General features: G+C 37.1%; 1 protein-coding gene across 3 annotated transcripts in view; it reads right to left on the bottom strand.

The window, feature by feature from the left end:
• Positions 1-4,084: 4,084 nt before the first annotated feature.
• Positions 4,085-20,974, bottom strand: part of LOC136260495 (adhesion G protein-coupled receptor L3-like) — a 124,446-nt gene continuing 107,556 nt past the window's right edge. For all 3 annotated transcript variants that reach the window (XM_066054238.1, XM_066054247.1, XM_066054257.1), the window contains 3 exons: positions 20,769-20,840; positions 4,826-4,904; positions 4,085-4,346 (listed from right to left, as the gene is read on the bottom strand). In XM_066054238.1, the coding sequence (XP_065910310.1) occupies positions 4,330-4,346; positions 4,826-4,904; positions 20,769-20,840 (168 nt within the window). In that variant the 3' untranslated portion in view covers positions 4,085-4,329. The remainder of the gene's footprint in view (positions 4,347-4,825; positions 4,905-20,768; positions 20,841-20,974) is intronic.

Below are 20,974 nucleotides of genomic sequence, written 5' to 3'. Positions count from 1 at the left end.
CAAGAATTACTAAAAGGGGTTCAAAATTATACTTTTGGAGTAAGTCTTACCCTAGAAGTTGCTAAATCTAAAATATTCTAATAGAACAGTCAACTACTCTAATAGAACATCCAACATTAAAACTATAATTTTCAAGAAGTTACCAGAGTGTAAGCTGAAATTAAACCTATTCTTCTAGACCTGTGCACTGCTGCCCTCACCATTGTACCAAACATCCTGCCATATATCAATCACTTTAGGTAAAGGATTTATACCTTTAATGTACTATAAATTGTATAAAACATCATTAATTGAAAATCTATTCTAAAAATAACCTTTTCTGTCAAATAGTTTAAGTTTTTTTGACTCTGCTACAAACTTGATTCTTGGGTTGAAATGCTTCTCTTGCAAGTAAATCAGTAGTCTTATATAATAGTGAATTTCCTAGCTTTTATGCAGTTCACAAGGCTACAACATCTGAGAACTGTTCATTTTTGTTTCCCTTGCTTGATCAAATCCCATGCTACATTTGTATAAATCTAGCAGCTTTGGAGTTTGCACTATCAAATCCCTTGAAGCTCAACTTTAAGCTTAAATGATGCTGCAGCATAATATGTTGTCATGATCATTGTGTGCTAAAAGGGGTTAGTTGTGGCCAAAAACTAGTTGTATTTGTAGACTAGTTGTAAAACAATTATAATGATGGGTGGATCCATCATTTTAAAAGTTATATTGAAATAGCAAACTGCAATTCAGAACAGTGGCTACAGCTGTACATATGAAGTAGATCCAATCCTGTGTTTTAAATCACTGCTTGAAGTTTCTTAGTTTACTAGAGTGGTATATCCACAGTATATGGAACAGTTAATTGTTAGGAATTTTAGTAGCTTTTCAGTAAACCTGCATTCACTGATGTTTACTGAGAGTTTAAAATTTAGTAAAACAATTATGTTCCATATACTTAAAGTTACTGACATTTTACTATCAGTATAACTGGATACAACTACAGTAAAGCAGCTTAACAAATTAGTAAACTAAGAACCTTCAAGCAGTGAATATTCTCCTTGACCTTACATTCAATTAACTATACTGTCTATACACTCTTTATTCTCTTTGACAAGCCACTATTAAACATTTTCTTAAAATCCAATAACAAGAAACATTGCCTAGTTCTGTTTTTTTAATTAAATTACTTCCAACTGAACTCATTCAAATTAAAATTACTTCCACCTGAAATCATTTATCTTGTACCTTGTACCCACATTTGGTTAAAAATAGCTTCTAGATACAATCTTGTGATAGCCATTTTCCAAAAATTTCCAGGTGGTCCAGGAGTATATATGCCACCAGATCTAGAGCCCCTCTAACTGGAGAATTATATACAACTGAGTGCACATGCATGCACTCTATACACTGGTGAGTCAGTCTACTTGCCCTCTCCACTCCCACTTACCCTCTATACCGTTTGGACAGCTAGTGTAGTTTGAGCCATGACACTGTAAATTATGCTATACTTCAAAACACTAAATTTGATCATGTGCAGCTGATACCCATATGTTTCCACTACTAGTTCTTTAAGATGTTAGTCTAAGATTGAATTTTAGCTACATGGCTGCACCCTTTAGTTATGTTGACAAGCTGTAGGGGAATAATGGTATCACATAAACAAAGTGACATCATTTTTCACTCAAGATTACTACCAAATTCAATCTCAATAAGCCAAATTTGCAAACTTTTCCTGTGGGGGCATGCCCCCAGACCCCCTAGATAGAGCATGCTTCTCACACTAGTTGTATCAACTATCTTGCTACATATAAATGTCCATGTTAGCACCCCCCTTCTGAAATCCTAGATCTGCCCCTGAAATATTTAAATATGTTATTTTAGGCTTAAAGTTTGTTGAGCGTTATTATTATTTTTTCGATCTCAAAAAGCTGAGTGGCTTCTGGAAACCAGTGAAACCCCCTCAGAACCGCACCTGTAATCTCCTGAAAAGTAGTGAGTTATTTGTGCATAACTGGATGCTTTCATGTGGCACGAATTGAGTGATTTAAACACTTGGTGAAAACAACTGTTGGTTTTCATAATGAAGAAGTTATTTATATATACCATCATTGAAGAAGCTGTCAACAACCACTTCACAAGAAAATTCTGGATTGCAAAAGTCAGGTAGTATAATGTAGTAAACTACTCAGATTAAACTTTATTATTTTTCGTTATTACTCAATAGTGTAGCTAATGGCAGGATGTTTGAATTCAAGTTCTTATGCTTAAAATAAACTAAGTTACAGTACTCTGAGTTATATGTAGTGAGATAGATGATCTCAGCACAGTAAGTAAAGCGTCTTATTTTAATTGTATAATATTCTGAACACTGTACCTGTAGAAATAGAACAGAACACTCCATGTTCACACCATTGTAAATAAATTATTGTACACGCAGTTGTGCTGACAGAATTTTTATTTATGCCTACCCTAGATTGCCATCATTTCACTACATTCAGGCAGGTGCCATTGTTCACCAAACTTGCATGTAAGTTGCTGAATTAGCTGTATTGTTATGCAAAACTGATTTTGCAGATACATAAATTACTAGTGCAGAAAATGTATAGTAACTTTTCTTGTGGTCAGTAAAATTTTGAAGTTGGTCATAGTTTACTGTTGTTACTTCTAGCTAGTATCACTTAGAGTGTATTCTGTGATTTTGCATGTTCTTTTTATAATATATATATATATATATATATATATATAGGACCTTAGGGGTGACATCAAGTCTAGATGTGTATGTTCATGCGTTGTGAAATACTGGCCTTAGTAAGCTAGCACATAATTAATGTGAAGCACAAATAATTAATGTGAAGCACAAATAATTAGTTTTGTTTTATATTTGTAGATTTAACAACTTATTACTTTTGTGGATGGGCCAACTTCACCCCTTCATGAAAGATGTCATTAGGTGCAGTTGTGTTCGATTGTAAAGAATGCTGCTGATAGCCATGGATTTTACTACAACTCAGTGACTGCACTGGTTGTATGATTACAAATTGTCACTGTATTGGTCAATTTCATGTGATACCATTGAGCAAAGGATAAGCGGTCAATGGGGTGGGAGCTAGAAGGGTGGCACTGGTCTGGGGAAAGTTTATAAAGTATGGTATTGTGAGGTATGTCTACGTGCAGCAGCATGATTATATATGCAAGTATACATGTCACATGTGACCTATAGCTACAGAGGTCCCACGAGTTTAGGATAACTCTAGACAGGCCAGATATGTTAAGGTAGACATTTCTCTTCATTCATATTTATTAGTATAAATGCAGATAATGATAAAAATTATACTGAACCTTCTGTTTCACTGTGTCTTGCAATTATCTTAAAACATTTTAATCAGTGAAGAGTATTTCACTACAAAGTGATTGTTTTATTAGAGAGTATATTTCTAAGGAGCTCTGTACAATGTACTTGAGTGTTTTATTGTAGTTTTCATTTTCCACTAACTACTCTATTAGGGAACATCAACCTATTTCAAGGAATAGTTTGAAATATCCACAGGGGCGTAGGAAGCATGGGTGTCATGGTTGCTTGGGCACCCATAAATATTTCCAGTGGTGTAACTAATGGGTGTCGGCACACTATGCTGAAACGATAGAGATACTCTAATAGAGCAGTCAATGACTCTAATAAAGCAGTCACAGTGTTCTTTCAGAGTAGTAGCATAGTCAACTATGTAGTTATAAATATTGATTTTGATTATCATCAATAGAATATGGAGCCATTGCTATCAGCTCAAGACCTTTTTTTTTTGGTCTTCAGCTTTACTACTGCATGGGCACCCATAAGTTAAATATCTTCCTACGCCCCTGATCCACCTAATGTGCTAGCAGTATGCTGACATAACACTCTAGTTAAAATAATAATGCTTTTACATGTAATATGCTAACACACGCCTAGGCATGGCTAAAAGTGAAATTATATTAACAACCAATGACAACTTTAATGATGACTGTCACAATGGAGTTACAAAACTGTGACTTCCAATTAACTACATAGATAATAATTTAACACTATTAAAACATAAAAATAATAGCGAGCTACTGTTTATACTTTGTCATTGTATTATTAACATACTATTTAGTTTTCACCATGTGTGTGCACTTGTATCAACAATATTATGGAAAGTACAGGTTGTAGATATACAGAACAAAATATAAACTAAGGCATCCATAGTACAGTGTGGTTTGTATACATTTACGATGCAGCTAATCTGCATCTGACACAACACATTCTAAAGACATAAACAACTAGCTTAGTAATTCCATATGCAAAGGTACAGAGTTTCTTGGTGGCTACTATCTTGCATCTTCACCTGTTATAATAGTTAGTACACACATAAATTTCAGTCCTCAATAAACTGTATTTTGAGCATGTAGTATTTATTTTTATCAAGTGTGCTATGCTACAAATATATATGTAACATGTTGCTGTAATTAGGCTGATAAAATATTGGTGTTTACTCCTGTGGTGTATATGTTGCAGTTATGTAATAACAAAGGAATTCGTGTTTTGTATACAAGATCACACAAATTATAGTAAATTTCTCTACCTAGAAATTTCATTAGACAGAGAAGTAATTTTTAGATGACAAGATTTTAGTGACTTGTGACGCAGTAAAAATGTTGACTGTACTATAAGTGTATAAATGCAGGGTATCTTGATCTGTAAGCTTTAAATTGTCCAAACTTGTTTCAAAATCCCATCATAATTTTTTCACCATTTCACTATTATTTTGGCATATACTGTCACTTACATGTTAGCTAGAACATTATGTGCTACAATGCATCTTACTTGACTGATCCCATTCCACACTTCGAGCCTGCAATAGAAAGTTATCAGAATTCGAAGTTTGTCCTTGTATGGTAGTATCCTATAAAACACAATAAGACAAGAATTGGATGTACAGTTGGTGGTGTGAAATTGATGTGTCAATGTATACTGTAGCATTCCTTTTTGGCTTACCACATATACTCAGTGGCGTAACTAAACCTGGGCCAACTCGGGTGTCAGCAATCAAGTCATGCCCACGGAATTAGCAATAGAGTAGTAGAAAAGACTATTTCACCAAATAATCGATCGAGACCTTGACAACAGCACACTTCTTTGGCTGCAAAATGGCTATATTACCTTTTGTTATTGTGAAATCACTTCAAACTGCCAGGTTATCGGTATAAGCGCCTCTAAAAATAATTATCGCTTCGATAATTCAGCTACTTTAATAGCTTTACTTGTGAATACGACTTCAACTTATTGCACTGGGCCCTGGTGTCGGTACAAGTCTAGTTACGCCACTGCATATACTTAAGAATTTTACTACACAGTTGTAACATTATAATAATGTCATTTGTTGAACTACATACATGTACTTATTGAAGTATACAAATCATTATCTAACTGCGTTTACATTTTGTCAATAGGCTTTTACCAATTATGCTACAAACGTAGTAGCTAGGCTAAGGATGACATGTCAGTACAATAGTAAAGTAAAATGTGTAATGCGTGTGTTAAATGACAGCTAAACATGAACACACTATACAATTCATTATATATCAAAAATCTGATGTGTTATATATTTTTACTGTTTCTTTGTTGATTGTTCACATTTTGAGGAAATAAAATTGAGATACTCTCAGACTAATAGAGCAGCTACTTATTCCAATACAATATACTCTAATAATACAGTCAGCTCTTTTGCATACTGTAATCTCGATTTTGAAAGCATAATAGGCTATTTTCAAAGTGTAATTGGCGATACAGTAAATAGTAATCTAATCCAAAAAAGCCAAGTTGTAAAAAAAGAGTGTAGCCCTCAAAAAGGCTATGGTGAAAAAAGATGTGAAATCCAAGGTGGCAGCCAAGAAATGGCTGTTATGGTAGGTTTATGGTAAAAATTTTAATGACAACAATTCAGGTGAATTTGGTGCTGCTTGGCTGTTTTGGATTAGATTTCACTTCTTGTAGTTGTATACCCTCAAAGCTGGCCATACTGGCTTTGGGGCTTTTTTAACCTATATATTTTTTGTTTACCACAGGAAGAAGAAAAAGATGAAGCAGATTTTAAATATTTTAACTATTTCTGATTTTATCAATAAATGTACTAATACCATACCTGTTTTACTGCCCGTACAAAAGTCTCAATAGTAGCAGTGAAATTTATCCCGTATTTCACTGACAGCAGTGAAAAAGTTGTAATTGCAATTTCATTGGCTAGAATTTATGTTAACAATGTAGCGCCAATTAGTGTCGACACGTGTTTAGTACATAGTGACAAATTGCGTACATAGCAAAGCTAATGCAGCAAGTATGGTATTAACTGGGAATAGCATGGGTAGCAGTGAAATTTGGGATAAATACCACGAGTGTTGTATTGGAAATGGTAAATTTCACTCGGCTTCGCCTCGTGAAATTTATCCCCATTTCCAATACAACACTCATGATATTTATCCCAAATTTCACTGCTACCCATGCTATTGCTAGTACAAATTATATATGTAATACATATCTAATCCAAAACAGCCAAGCTGTAAAAAAGGTGAGCGACCCTCAAAAAGGCTATGGTGAAAAAAGATGTGAAATCCAAGGTGGCGGCCAAGAAATGGCTGTGAAGGTAGGTTAATGGTAAAAATTTTAACAATGAAAATTAAGGTGAATTTGGTGCCGCTTGGTCTTGGCACAAAATTCACCTGAATTGCGTTATTAAAATTTTTACCATTAACCTACCATCACAGTCATTTCTTGGCTGCCACCTTGGATTTCACATCTTTTTTCATCATAGCCTTTCTGAGGGTTGCACACTTTTTTTACAGCTTGGCTGTTTTGGATTAGATTTCATTTCTTTTTGTATGTGTATACCCCAAAGCTGGCCATAGGCCGGTTTTGAGACTTTATAACCCATCTTTTTTTCTTTATCACAGGAAGACGAAAAGATGAAGAAGATGTACTTTAAATATTTTATCAGTAAATGTACAAATTATATATATAATACATATATTGATTACAGAAATCTCCATGATGGTTTCTTTGTAACTGAACACTCTACAAGGTGACTTCTTCTAGATGCTCTCTCTACAGGGTGAATTGTATGTAGCTGAATGATCTACAAGGTAACTTCTTCTAGCTGATCTCTCTACAGGGTGATTTGTTTGTAGATGAATTCTGTACAGGTGATTTGTTTGCAGCTGAGCTCTTTACAGAATGGTTTCTTTGTAGCTGAACTCTCTACGGGTGGCTTGTTTCTAGCTGATCTCGCTACAGGGTGACTTGTTTCTAGCTGAACTCTCTACAAGATAACTTCTTCTAGCTGATCTTTCTACAGGGTAATTTGTTTGTAGCTGAATTCTCTACAGGGAAATTTGTTTGAAGCTTAACTCTCTACATGGTAGTTTCTTTGTAGCTGAACTCTATACAATGTAACTTCTTCTAGCTGAACTCTCTACAGGATAACTTGTTTCTAGCTGATCTCTCTACGGGTGACTTGGTTCTAGCTGAACTCTCTACAGGGTGATTTATTTGCAGCTGAATTAACTCTCTACAAGGTAACTTCTTCTAGCTGATCTTTCCACAGGGTAATGTGTTTGTAGCTGAATTCTCTACAGAGCGATTTGTTTGTAGCTGAACTCTCTACATGGTAGTTTCTTTGTAGCTGAACTCTCTACAATGTAACTTCTTCTAGCTGAACTCTCTACGGGTGGCTTGTTTCTAGCTGATCTCTCTACAGGGTGACTTGTTTCTAGCTGAACTCTCTACAGGGTGATTTATTTGTAGCTGAACTCTCTACAAGGTAACTTCTTCTAGCTGATCTTTCTACAGGGTAATTTGTTTGTAGCTGAATTCTCTACAGGGCGATTTGTTTGCAGCTGAACTCTCTACATGGTAGTTTCTTTGTAGCTGAACTCTCTACAATGTAATTTCTTCTAGCTGAACTCTCTACGGGTGGCTTGTTTCTAGCTGACCTCTCTACAGGGTGACTTGTTTCTAGCTGAACTCTCTACAAGGTAACTTCTTCTAGCTGATCTTTCTACAGAGTGATTTGTGTGTAGTTAAATTCTCTACAGGGCGATTTGTTTGCAGCTGAACTCTCTACATGGTAGTTTCTTTGTAGCTGAACTCTCTACAATATAACTTCTTCTAGCTGAACTCTCTACAGGATGACTTGTTTCTAGCTGATCTCTGTACAGGGTGACTTGTTCCAAGCTGAATTCTCTACAGGTGATTTGTTTGCAGCTGAACTCTCTACAAGGTGACTTCTTCTAGCTGATCTATCTACAGGATGACTTGTTTCTAACTGAACTCTCTACAGTGTGATCTGTTCATAGCGGAACTTTCTACTGGTGATTTGTTTGTAACTAAACTCTTTGCATGGTTGTTTCTTTGTAACTGAACTCTCTACAAGGTAACTTCTTCTAGCTGATCTCTCTACAGGGTAATTTGTTTGTAGCTGAATTCTCTACAGGGTGATTTATTTGAGCTGAACTCTCTACATGATGGCTTCTTTGTAGCTGAACTCTCTATTAGGTACTTTCTTCTAGCTGATCTGAATACAGGGTGACTTGTTTGTAGCTGAATTCCCTACAAAATAACTTGTAATGTGATGTTACTGAGTAAATTATAAATGCAGCTGAATGCTTTATTAGGGTGACTGTTCTATTAGAGTATCTCGATCTCGCATTTGCTGCACGTAGTTGCCTTTCGAATCATAACTCAGTGATTTGTAATCCGATTCTTCTGTAATACTGCAAGGACTTTCTATGATGATTATTCCAGCTACATACTGATTTTAAGCTCGTTGGTCTAAGCGGTTTGCCTGGTAGACACGAAAACTAATAGTTTTTTTATTCCGATCGCGTAATTTTGACACAGGTTGGGTTTTGTGTCATATCTCCATGGTCTTTATCCCGATTCCTTTCAAACCACAAAAAGGCACTCCTACGATGGTTGCTCCATCTACATATCAATTTGCAACTGATTCCTCCAAGGGGTTTACCCTGTAGGCATGACAGATCTTCGACCTTATTTTACACAAATAATCGGTCATAACTCCGTGAATGTTCATCGGATTCCTACCAAAGTTGGTACAGAGATCCGCCTTAATGAGCCCTTTAAGTGTGCCACATTTCAGCCCAATCCCAGCACGCATTCGTGTTTTATGGCGAATTTTGCGAAGTGTGCGAAATGAAGATGAAGAAAAAAACGAAGAAATTAAAACGAAATTTTGTTTGCTCGTATCTCGGAAATGGCTGGAGCGATTTTCTTCAAATTTGGTGTGTAGACTTCCCTAGCTGGCCGGCACCTCTCTAGCAAATTTGGTTCCAATCGGATAAGGGATCACCGAGCTACATAGGTGTGAAAATTGCGTTTTCTTTCTTCCTGTTAATATACTCACGGGTGGCACGCCGGCTTCTTGGGCCGCACGACACACTACTGTGTGTCTTGATAAAATTTATTACATGTCAGTTATTCCCTACGGATAACTTGTTTGCAGCTGATCTCTCTACTGGGTGACTTGAAATGAAACTGAAGTCTCTACAGGATGATTTGCTTGTAGATGAACTCTCTACAGGATTCTCTCTATAGGGTAATTTGTTTCTAGCTGAACTCTCTGCAGGGTTATCTGTTTGTAGTTGAACTCTCTACAGGGTAATTTGAACTCTCTACAAGGTGATTTGTTTCTAGCTACTCTACAGGGTGACTTGTTTCTAGCTGATCTCTCCTTTTTTCTAGCCGATCGCGATCTCTTTACAGGGTAACTTGTTTAAACAGTAGCTGAACTCTCTACAGGGTGGTTTCTTTGTAGCTCAACTCTCCACAGGGTGATTTGTTTCTATCTGATCTCTCTACAGGGTTACTTTGTCTGACTTATCTCTCTAAAGGGTAATTTGTTTTTGTAGCTGAACTCTCTACAGGTAACTAGTTTCTAGCTGATCTCTCTACAGGGTGACTTGTTTGTAGCTGAACTATCTGTTGCTTTGTCTGGCTTATCTCTCTAAGGGTAATTTGATTTGTAGCTGAACTCTCTACAGGTCACCGGTTTCTAGCTGATCTCTCTACAGGTGACTTGTTTGTAGCTGAACTCTCTACAGGGTGATCCTTCTAGCTGATCTTTCTACAGGATGACTTGTTTGTAGCTGAACTATCTGCAGGGTGATTTGTTTGTAGCTGAACTCTCTACAGGGTGATTTGTATACAGCTGAACTCTCTACATGATGGTTTCTTTGTAGCTGAACTCTCTACAAGGTAACTTCTTCTAGCTGATCTCTCTGCAGGGTGACTTGTTTGTAGCTGAACTCTCTACATAATGGTTTCTTTGTAGCTGAACTATCTACAAGGTAACTTCTAGCTGATCTTTCTATAGGGTAATTTGTTTGTGGCTGAATTCTCAACAGGGCGATTTGTTTTCAGCTGAACTCTCTACATGGTAGTTTCTTTGTAGCTGAACTCTCTACAATGAATGTAACTTCTTCTAGCTGGACTCTCTAAGGGTGGCTTGTTTCTAGCTGATCTCTCTACAGGGTGACTTGTTTCTAGCTGAACTCTCTACAAGGTGACTTCTTCTAGTTGATCTTTCTGCAGGGTGACTTGTTGGTAGCTGAACTCTCTACATGATGGTTTCTTTGTAGCTAAACTATCTACAAGGTAGCTTCTAGCTGATCTTTCTACAGGGCGACTTGTTTGTAGCTGAATTCTCTACAGGGTGATTACTTTGCAGTTGAACTCTCTACAAGGTAACTTCTTCTAGCTGAACTCTTCACAGGGTGATCTTTTTGTAGCTGAACTCTCTACAGGGTGATTTTTTTGCAGCTGAACTCTCTATATGGTGGTTTCTTTGCAACTTAACTCTCTACAAGGTGACTTCTTCTAGCTGAACTCTCTACAGGATGATCTTTTTGCAGCTGAACTCTCTACAGATTGATTTGTTTGCAGCTGAACTCTCTACATGATGGTTTCTTTGGAGCTGAACTCTCTACAAGGTGACTTATTCTAGCTGAACTCTCTACAGGGTGATTTGTTTGCAGCTGAACTCTCTACATGATGGTTTTTTGTAGCTGAGCTCTCTACAAGGTAACTTCTTCTAGCTGATCTATCTACAAGGTAAATTGTTTGTAGCTGAACGCTCTACAGAGTGATCTATTCGGAGCTGAACTCTCTAAAGGGTGATTTGTTTGCAGCTGAACTCTCTACAGGGTGATTGGTTTGCAGCTGAACTCTCTACAAGGTGGCTTCTTCAAGCTGATCTCTCTACAAGGTATTGTAACTTCTTCTAGCTGATCTCTCTACAGAGCGATTTGTTTGTAGTTGAACTCTCTACAATTGATTTGTTTGCAGCTGAACTCTCTACATGATGGATTCTTTGTAGCTGAACTCTCTACAAGGTATTGTAACTTCTTCTAGCTGATCTTTCTACAGAGCGATTTGTTTGTAAATGAATTCTCTAAAGGATGATTTGTTTGTAGCTGATCTCTATATGGGTTACTTGTTTCTAGCTGATCTCTTGAATTCTCTTCAGGGTGACTGCTCTGCTAGGATGACTGTTCTATTAGAGTATCTTGTTCTCGCACTTGTTACACCAAGTTGGATTTCTTGTTATAACCCCGTGGCTTTAAGTCTGATTCTTCTACACCACTGAAGAGCCTTTCTAAGATGATTAGTCTAGGGTTTCCACTCAAAATAGAAAGGTGCTTCATTTTTTTGTTCCTGGAGATTTTCACACAACTTTATCTTTACGATAAAGCAAAGAAGTGTTAATTTGTTATTGGAATATTTGCAGCAGTTGCTGTCAGCACAATTTTAACATACGTAAATATCCAAAAAGTGGTCATGTGACCAAAAATCCAGTCATATAGGATTTTCACTGCAAAATAAGATGATGTTTCAGCCTTTTTTCCCATTCTTTCTGATGATTTTCATGCAGGCTGACCTTAAGATAAAAAACAAGTGCTAATACATTATTAAACTGTTTATTACTTTCAATATCAATGCAGTTTTAACTGTGAATACCCAAAAAGTGGTCACATGGCCAACAATCCCACTGCAGCTATAAAGAATGTGCTATAGCACTACAAGATGTAGAAGTCTTCATTATAACACAAGAAAATACACAAAATACGACTTCAGTCACCCTAAAATACAGTAATTTTCTAATAATCTGCCCAATTTAACTATTATGATATTTTTGGTCATGTGACCACTTTTTGTATGTTTTTGTGTTAAACTTATGCTGATACCCAATGCTACAAGCTATCCAATAATAAATTAGCAGTTGTTTGCTTTATCTTAGACCCTTTTTGTGGTGGATTTGGTGGATTTTGGAGGTGTCTAAGTTACTTAGACTCTTTTCATGTTTATTGCGCACACCTGCATTGGTAGCATTGGCAACGCATCACCACCTGAAAATTAATTTTAAACCCGTTACGGGTGGAGTAATGGCTTGTTTCTACTAATGAACGCTACATTTCTGTGTTACCAGCAGCTGACAACAATGTTAAGGTACAACAACTACATAAAGGGTCTAAATAACTCTCAGGCCTTGTAGTAGCGCCTTCGTTTCGCTCAGGTGCCACGACACAGGGCCATCGGGTTACTAAATTACTTAGACCCCTGTGGTCTGAAGTCTAACTATTACTTAAAGGTCAGTCTGTGTGAAAATCATCAGAAACAACAAAAGGAAGCACCTTCCTTTTTTAAGTTGGAAACCCTATCTGATTACTCCATCTGTGCAGCAATTTTCAAAGCATTACTCCAAGCAGTTTTCTGGTAGGCGTGGCAAGTAGGTATTTTTTATTAGCTAATCTTGATTGCATAATTGTTACACACTGTTGGTTTTTTCGTTGTATCTTCATGGTTTTTAGCTCGATTTTTTTCAACCACAAGGTTTAAGGTTCATTAGTTAACCTATTCACTCACCAATTTTCAGCTTCTTTTTGTAAGTGGTTTACCCTGTAGGCATGACAACATATTGGTGTTATTTTTCGTGAATAATCGCTAATAACTCTTTGCCTGTTTATCCTATTCCAGCCAATCTTGGTAGTAATATGTGCCTTTATACCCCCTTTCTGTGTGTAAAACTTCAAGGTAATTGGATATGGAGTTCATGTTTTATGGCAGTTTTTGTAAGTTTATGAAAAGACGAAGAAAAAAACCAAGAAACTATGCCAATTTCTGAAGTCGCATATTTTGGGAATGCTTGAAGTAATTCCGCTCAAATTTGGTGTGTGGAATAATGAAGTTGGCTGGCATTTCCACAGCTAAAATCGTCTTCTTTCGTTAAGGCATTACAGAGCTACAGAGGTGCGAAAATTACATTTTCTTTCTTCCTATCAATATACTCACGATGTTTCGCGCCGGCTTCTTGGGCCGAATGATACACTGCCATGTATCTTGATACTCCCGTAACGTTAGGTGACTGCTATTTTAGGTATTCTATATCAAAGGCAGTGTTGCATCATGCCAAAGAAACTGTAATAGTTAATTAAAATAATTGATTATTACTGCTATATACGTGACTGGGCCTGGGAAAACCGGTCTGATTGCCCATGTCAGCAGATTTCATCTTTCACCAATAACACAAAGCTACATGAATAAACTATCAAATTTCATCACGAAAATCAGCTAGATTTGAGTAGTCTGCTTTTTACTGGTTACTTTTCCCAAGGAAAGCAGCAATCTGTATGAGCAGTCTGGGACCTAATGGAGTTCTGGCCAGCCAGGGTTGGATGTATGTATGTGGCTGTACAGCACCGTGCTGTTGAATAAAGACCTGTTCTGCAAATGTGCTTTCGTTTTAGCCAATTATTTTTGAGACCTGAATGGCCTATAATTTGGCCTGATTCATCCATACTCCTTACTTTTTAAGATTATAAAACAATGTCTGACCCTCCTCCGGGCCCCCACCTCCCATCCCATATATGGAGCCTGCCTGACCTCGGTTTAAAAAACTATCTAAGATGGAGGGGCTGGCATGCTCTGGAATGTAAGGAATTGGTGTAAACATGTGAAAATTTGCTTCAAACTTTGGTGAGCTACAACACGCTGAATACTTAAAACTCGCATTGCTCAATACTTTTAAATAGGCAATAAGACTGGTTTTCCCAGACTGGGTCACATGTATGTGTATATAGGTAGTATATACAATGCATTTATAAAGCAGATTTACTGCTCTAAATGATATCTAATCCAAAACAACCAAACTGTAAAAAAGAGTGCGGCCCTCAAAAAGGCTATGGTGAAAAAAGATGTGAAATCCAAGGTGGCAGCCAAGAAATGGCTGTGATGGTAGGTTAATGGTAAAAATTTTAATAACAACAATTCAGGTGAATTTTGTGCCAAGACCAAGTGGCACCAAATTCATCTAAATTGTTGTTATTACAATTTTCACCATTAACCTACCATCACAGCCATTTCTTGGCCACCACCTTGGATTTCACATCTTTTTTCACCATAGCCATTTTGAGGGCCGCACTCTTTTTTTACAGCTTGGCTGTTTTGGATTAGATTTCACTTCTTTTTGTATTTGTATCTTTGGGACCTTTTTAACCTATCTTTTTTTTCTTTACCACAGGAAGAAGAAAAGATGAAGCAGATGTACTTTAAATATTTCTGATTTTATCAGTAAATGTACAAATTATATATATAATACATATATTTATTACAGAACTCCCCATGGTGGTTTCTTTGTAACTGAACACTCTACAAGGTGACATCTTCTAGCTGCTCTCTCTACAGGGTGAATTGTTTGTAGCTGAACTCTCCACAAGGTAATTTCTTCTAGCTGATCTCTCTACAGGGTGATTTGTTTGTAGCTAAATTCTGTACAGGTGATTTGTTTGCAGCTGAGCTCTTTACAGAATGGTTTCTTTGTAGCTGAACTCTCTACAAGGTGACTTCTTCTAGCTGAACTCTTTACAAGGTGACTTCTTCTAGCTGATCTTTCTACAGGGTGATTTGTTTGTAGCTGAACTATCTACAAGGTATCATCTTCTAGCTGATCTCTCTACAGGGTGATTTATTTGTAGCTGAACTCTCTACAAGGTAATTTCTTCTAGCTGATCTCTCTACAGGGTGATTTGTTTGTAGCTGAATTCTGTACAGGTGATTTGTTTGCAGCTGAGCTCTTTACAGAATGGTTTTTTTTGTAGCTGAACTCTCTACAAGGTAACTTCTTCTAGCTGAACTCTCTACATGGTGGTTTGTTTGTAGCTGAACTCTCTACAAGGTGACTTCTTCTAGCTGATCTTTCTACAGGGTGATTTGTTTGTAGCTGAACCATCTACAAGGTAACTTCTTCTAGCTGATCTCTCTACAGGTTGATTTGTTTGTAGCTGAATTCTGTACAGGTGATTTGTTTGCAGCTGAGCTCTTTACAGAATGGTTTCTTTGTAGCTGAACTCTCTACAAGGTGACTTCTTCTAGCTGAACTCTTTACAAGGTGACTTCTTCTAGCTGATCTTTCTACAGGGTGATTTGTTTGTAGCTGAACTATCTACAAGGTATCATCTTCTAGCTGATCTCTCTACAGGGTGATTTATTTGTAGCTGAACTCTCTACAAGGTAATTTCTTTTAGCTGATCTCTCTACAGGGTGATTTGTTTGTAGCTGAATTCTGTACAGGTGATTTGTTTGCAGCTGAGCTCTTTACAGAATGGTTTTTTTTTGTAGCTGAACTCTCTACAAGGTAACTTCTTCTAGCTGAACTCTCTACATGGTGGTTTGTTTGTAGCTGAACTCTCTACAAGGTGACTTCTTCTAGCTGATCTTTCTACAGGGTGATTTGTTTGTAGCTGAACCATCTACAAGGTAACTTCTTCTAGCTGATCTCTCTACAGGGTGATTTGTTTGTAGCTGAATTCTGTACAGGTGATTTGTTTGCAGCTGAGCTCTTTACAGAATGGTTTTTTTTGTAGCTGAACTCTCTACAAGGTAACTTCTTCTAGCTGAACTCTCTACATGGTGGTTTGTTTGTAGCTGAACTCTCTACAAGGTGACTTCTTCTAGCTGATCTTTCTACAGGGTGATTTGTTTGTAGCTGAACCATCTACAAGGTAACTTCTTCTAGCTGATCTCTCTACAGGGTGATTTGTTTGTAGCTGAATTCTGTACAGGTGATTTGTTTGTAGCTGAACTCTCTACAAGGTAATTTCTTCTAGCTGATCTCTCTACAAGGTGATTTGTTTGTAGCTGAATTCTGTACAGGTGATTTGTTTGCAGCTGAGCTCTTTACAGAATGGTTTCTTTGTAGCTGAACTCTCTACAAGGTGACTTCTTCTAGCTGAACTCTTTACAAGGTGACTTCTTCTAGCTGATCTTTCTACAGGGTGATTTGTTTGTAGCTGAACTATCTACAAGGTAACATCTTCTAGCTGATCTCTCTACAGAGTGATTCATTTGTAGCTGAACTATCTACAAGATAACTTCTTCTAGCTGATCTCTCTACAGGGTGATTTGTTTGTAGCTGAATTTTGTGCAGGTGATTTGTTTGCAGCTGAGCTCTTTATAGAATGGTTTTTTTTTGTAGCTGAACTCTCTACAAGGTAACTTCTTCTAGCTGAACTCTCTACATGGTGGTTTGTTTGTAGCTGAACTCTCTACAAGGTGACTTCTTCTAGCTGATCTTTCTACAGTGTGATTTGTTTGTAGCTGAACTATCTACAAGGTAACATCTTCTAGCTGATCTCTCTACAGGGTGATTCATTTGTAGATGAACTATCTACAAGATAACTTCTTCTAGCTGATCTCTCTACAGGGTGATTTGTTTGTAGCTGAATTTTGTGCAGGTGATTTGTTTGCAGCTGAACTCTTTACAGAATAGTTTCTTTGTAGCTGAAATCTCTACAAGGTAACTCCTTCTAACTGTTCTTTCTACAGGGAAATTTGTTTGTGGCTGAATTTTCTACAGGGTAATTTCTTTGCAGCTGGACTCTCTGCATGGTGGTTTCTTTGTAGCTGAACTCTCTACAAGGTGATTTCTTCTAGCTGATCTCTCTACAGGGTGATTTGTTTGTAGCTGAATTGTCTACATGGTGGTTTCTTTGTAACTGAACTCTCTACAAAGTAACATCTTCTAGCTGATCTTACTATAGGTGATTTGTTTGTAGCTGAATTCTGTATAGGTGATTTGTTTGCAGCTGAGTTCTTTACAGAACGGTTTCTTTGTAGCTGAACTCTCTACAAGGTAACTTCTTCTAGCTGATGTCTTCACAAGGTCACTAGTTTATAGATGAACTCTCTACATGGTGGTTTCTTTGTAACTGAACTCTCTACAAGGTGACTTCTTCTAGCTGATCTTTCTACAGGGTGATTTGTTTGTAGCTGAACTCTCTACAAGGAAACGTCTTCTAGCTGATCTCTCTACAGGGAGATTTGTTTGTAGCTGAACTCTCTACAGGTGATTTGTTTGCAGCTGAACTCATAGGCGGATCTGAGGGGGGGCCAAGGGGTGCTGTGCCCCCCCTGTCCCTTCTCTGGCCCTTCTCTGGCCCCCCTTGGACCTACAGTACTATTGTTACAGTACTATATATATACCAGAAACTAGAATCATGCATTTACACTGTTTTCAGAAGTATAGAAAGCCAATGGGCAAATACAAGACAACAGTTATAAAATTAATGTACTTTACAGTTATAGCTAATCTGTACACTGTAAAGAAAGCGAAGCAAATAAATTTGAAGTTTTGTGTAAAGATCGAGATACTCTAATAGAGCAGTCACTACTCTAATAGAACAATCGAAATTTTAATGTCATCAATTTTATTTACAATTTTTACAAAATTGTAACAATGCTAGCTACTCCTTATTTTGATTTGGTATACACTTTACCATCAAACAGGTTTATCTCAGATAGGCTAACCAATCTTTGTATGCATTGCAAAGCATACACTTTGTTAGCTAAGTGCTATCAACAATGCTCTCAAATTCAAACCTAGGAGGTCTGATTTTTTAAATTTTCTCCAACTACAGTCTTAAAAACTGTATGTCCATCATTCATCCAGCTATATGCTGAAAAAAGTTATGCAAATGAATATAACTTGTGTACTAGAATTCCATTCTTATCCTCATAGTGGAATAAACACTGTTGTGCATTAAAACTTCTTGCCCCCCCCTTGGCCCCCCTGACAGTGTCTCCTAGATCCGCCTATGGCTGAACTCTCTACATGATTGTTTCTTTGTAGCTGAACTCTCTACATGGTAACTTCTTCTAGCTGAACTCTCTAAATGATGGTTTGTTTGTAGCTGAACTCTCTACAATTAAGGTGACTTCTTCTAGCTGATCTTTCTACAATGTGCAGTGTTGGGCAAGTTACTTTGTAAAAGTAACTAGTTACATATTACATATTACTTGCAACTAAACTATTTAGTTACAGTTACATATTACCCATAAAATAAAGTAACTGTAATAATATTACATATTATATTACTTTGTGTCCACAGCCTTAAGCTGTCACGTGTGAAACTACCACCTTATCACGTGACATGATTGCGCTGTTGGACAATATGCAAATTTTGGTTATAAGTAAGAAGCTGGTGAATAAGTTTCATTCAGTAGGCCTCGTTACTTCGCTGTGGCTAGGCATTACTCAGAGGATAACTAACGAGATTAGTAACTTCGTTACTTATAGTAATAATATTACGTAATATTAGACTCGTTACAATAACTATATTACTTAGGTAACGCGTTACATTTGTAAGTAAAGTAGCTTGCATTATATTACCTGTTTTTATAGCGTATTTCGTTATAATTATTACTTTGTTACCACAAAAGTAATAATATTACGTAACGCGTTACATAAGTAGCACGTTACTCCCAACACTGACAATGTGATTTGTTTGTAGCTGAACTATCTACAAGGTGACTTCTTTTAGCTGATCTTTCTACAAGGTGATTTGTTTGTAGCTGAAATCTCTACAAGGTGACTTCTTCTAGCTGATCTTTCTACAAAGTGATTTGTTTGTAGCTGAACTCTCTACAAGGAAACTTCTTCTAGCTAATCTCTCTACAGGGAGATTTGTTTGTAGCTGAACTCTCTACAGGTGGTTTGTTTGCAGCTGAACTCTCTACATGATGGTTTCTTTGTAGCTGAACTCTCAATAAGGTAACTTCTTTTTGCTGATCTCTCTACAGGGTTATTTGTTTGTAGCTGAACTATCTACAGGGTGCATGACTTGTTTATAGCTGAATTCTCTTCAGTGTGACTTATAATGTTTTGAATCTCTACTGCAACATATTTGTAGCTGAACTTTCTACAGGGTGACTTGCTTGTAGCTGTTAGTTACACCAAAGTGAGCATTTTTGTACATGTAGTTTTCAATATTACTATGCTAAAAGTTAGCAAATTTGCACCACAAATAGCTCATCTCTTTGATGCACCATTTTGGTAGCTGTCAAGGAGCTGTGCATTAAGAGAAAAAATAATCATATAAGCAGCTATAAATCGACAGTACACCTCCTTGCTTTGCATGCACATTGTATTTTTGAGTGGAGGTGACTGCTACAGAGTGGTTAAACTTCACCATGTGTATGCTGCTTTGCCTTCCGCAAGATCCTAAATGCATACAACTATTTAATGGCTTTCTATGGAGGTGACTTTTATTCAGAGGGTCTTACAAGTAAGGTTACACTGTGGTCCATGTATTAAGGTATTGATAACAGAAAACAGAAGTTCAAAATGTTATTGCAAAGCTCAGTTATAAGCATTCATTCAATTGTTCCATTTTTGGGACTATTTTCAATGGAAAGATACGGAGAAAATTTTGCCTATTTTCCAGGACAAAATTGCTTATAACTCCACCATCCTATGATGGATTTTTAAAAACTAAGTGTTTATGAGATCCTTAGGGAGTACTGCACAAGGCTATACTAAATAAAAACTATTTCCATTAATTTTAAAATTCTTCCGGAATCGCTAATTAGAGTATCTCGATCTCGCATATGCTACACGTAGTTGACTTTGGAATCATAACTCAGTGGTTTGTAATCTGATTGTTCTGTACTACTGCAAGGAATTTCTATGATAAGTATTCCAGCTACACACCGATTTTTAGCTCACTGCTCTAAGCGGTTTACCTGGTAGGTGTGAAAACTAATAGTTTTTTATTCATAAAAATCGATCACGTAATTGTGACACAGGTTGGGTTTTGTGTCATATCTCGATGGCCTTTAACTGGATTCCTTTCAAACCACAAAAAGGCTCTCCTACGATAGTTACTTCATCTACATAGCAATTTTCAGCTCATTCCTTCCAGCGGTTTACCCTGTGGGCGTGACAGACCTTCGACCTTATTTTACGCAAATAATTGGTCATAACTCCGTGAATGTTCATCGGATTCCTACCAAACTTGGTACTGAGATTCGCCTTAATGAGCCCTTTAAGTGTACCAAATTTCAGCCCAATTGGAGCACGCATTCGCGTTTTATGGCAGATTTTGCAAAGTGTGCGAAAAGAAGAAGTAGAAGAACTTCAAGAAGAAAAAAACGAAGAAAAAATACCTAAACTTTGGCCGCTCGTATCTTGGAAATGGCTTTATCGATTTTCTTCAAATTTTGAATGTGGACTCCCCTACCTAGCTGGCACTTCTGTAGCAACTTTGGGTTCAATCGGATAAGGAAGTACGGAGCTACAAAGGTGTGAAAATTGCGTTTACTTTCTTCCTGTAAATATACTCACGGTGTGGCGCGCCGGCTTCTTGGGCCGCACGACACACTACCGTGTGTCTTGATATTATATAGTGTGTGTAAATATCAGCACCTTTGTGGTGGATGATTTCCACTTTCTGTCTTGGTTCCATTTTTGGACCTTGCGTTTGATTAAATTTCTCAACTGCAAATGAGAGGGAAAATACATACCAAATGTTTTTTGAGCATGGCAGTGTTTTAAAGGGATTACTACTGTACGATAACTTTGTATACATTGTAGTCTGTATACAAAAGTTCACTCATACTATACATATACTG

The sequence above is a fragment of the Dysidea avara genome, chromosome 1, assembly GCF_963678975.1.
Source record: "Dysidea avara chromosome 1, odDysAvar1.4, whole genome shotgun sequence".
Classification (NCBI taxonomy): domain Eukaryota; kingdom Metazoa; phylum Porifera; class Demospongiae; order Dictyoceratida; family Dysideidae; genus Dysidea; species Dysidea avara.
The sequence above is the reverse complement of the archived record's forward strand: the minus strand, read 5'-3'. Positions and strand labels throughout refer to the sequence as shown.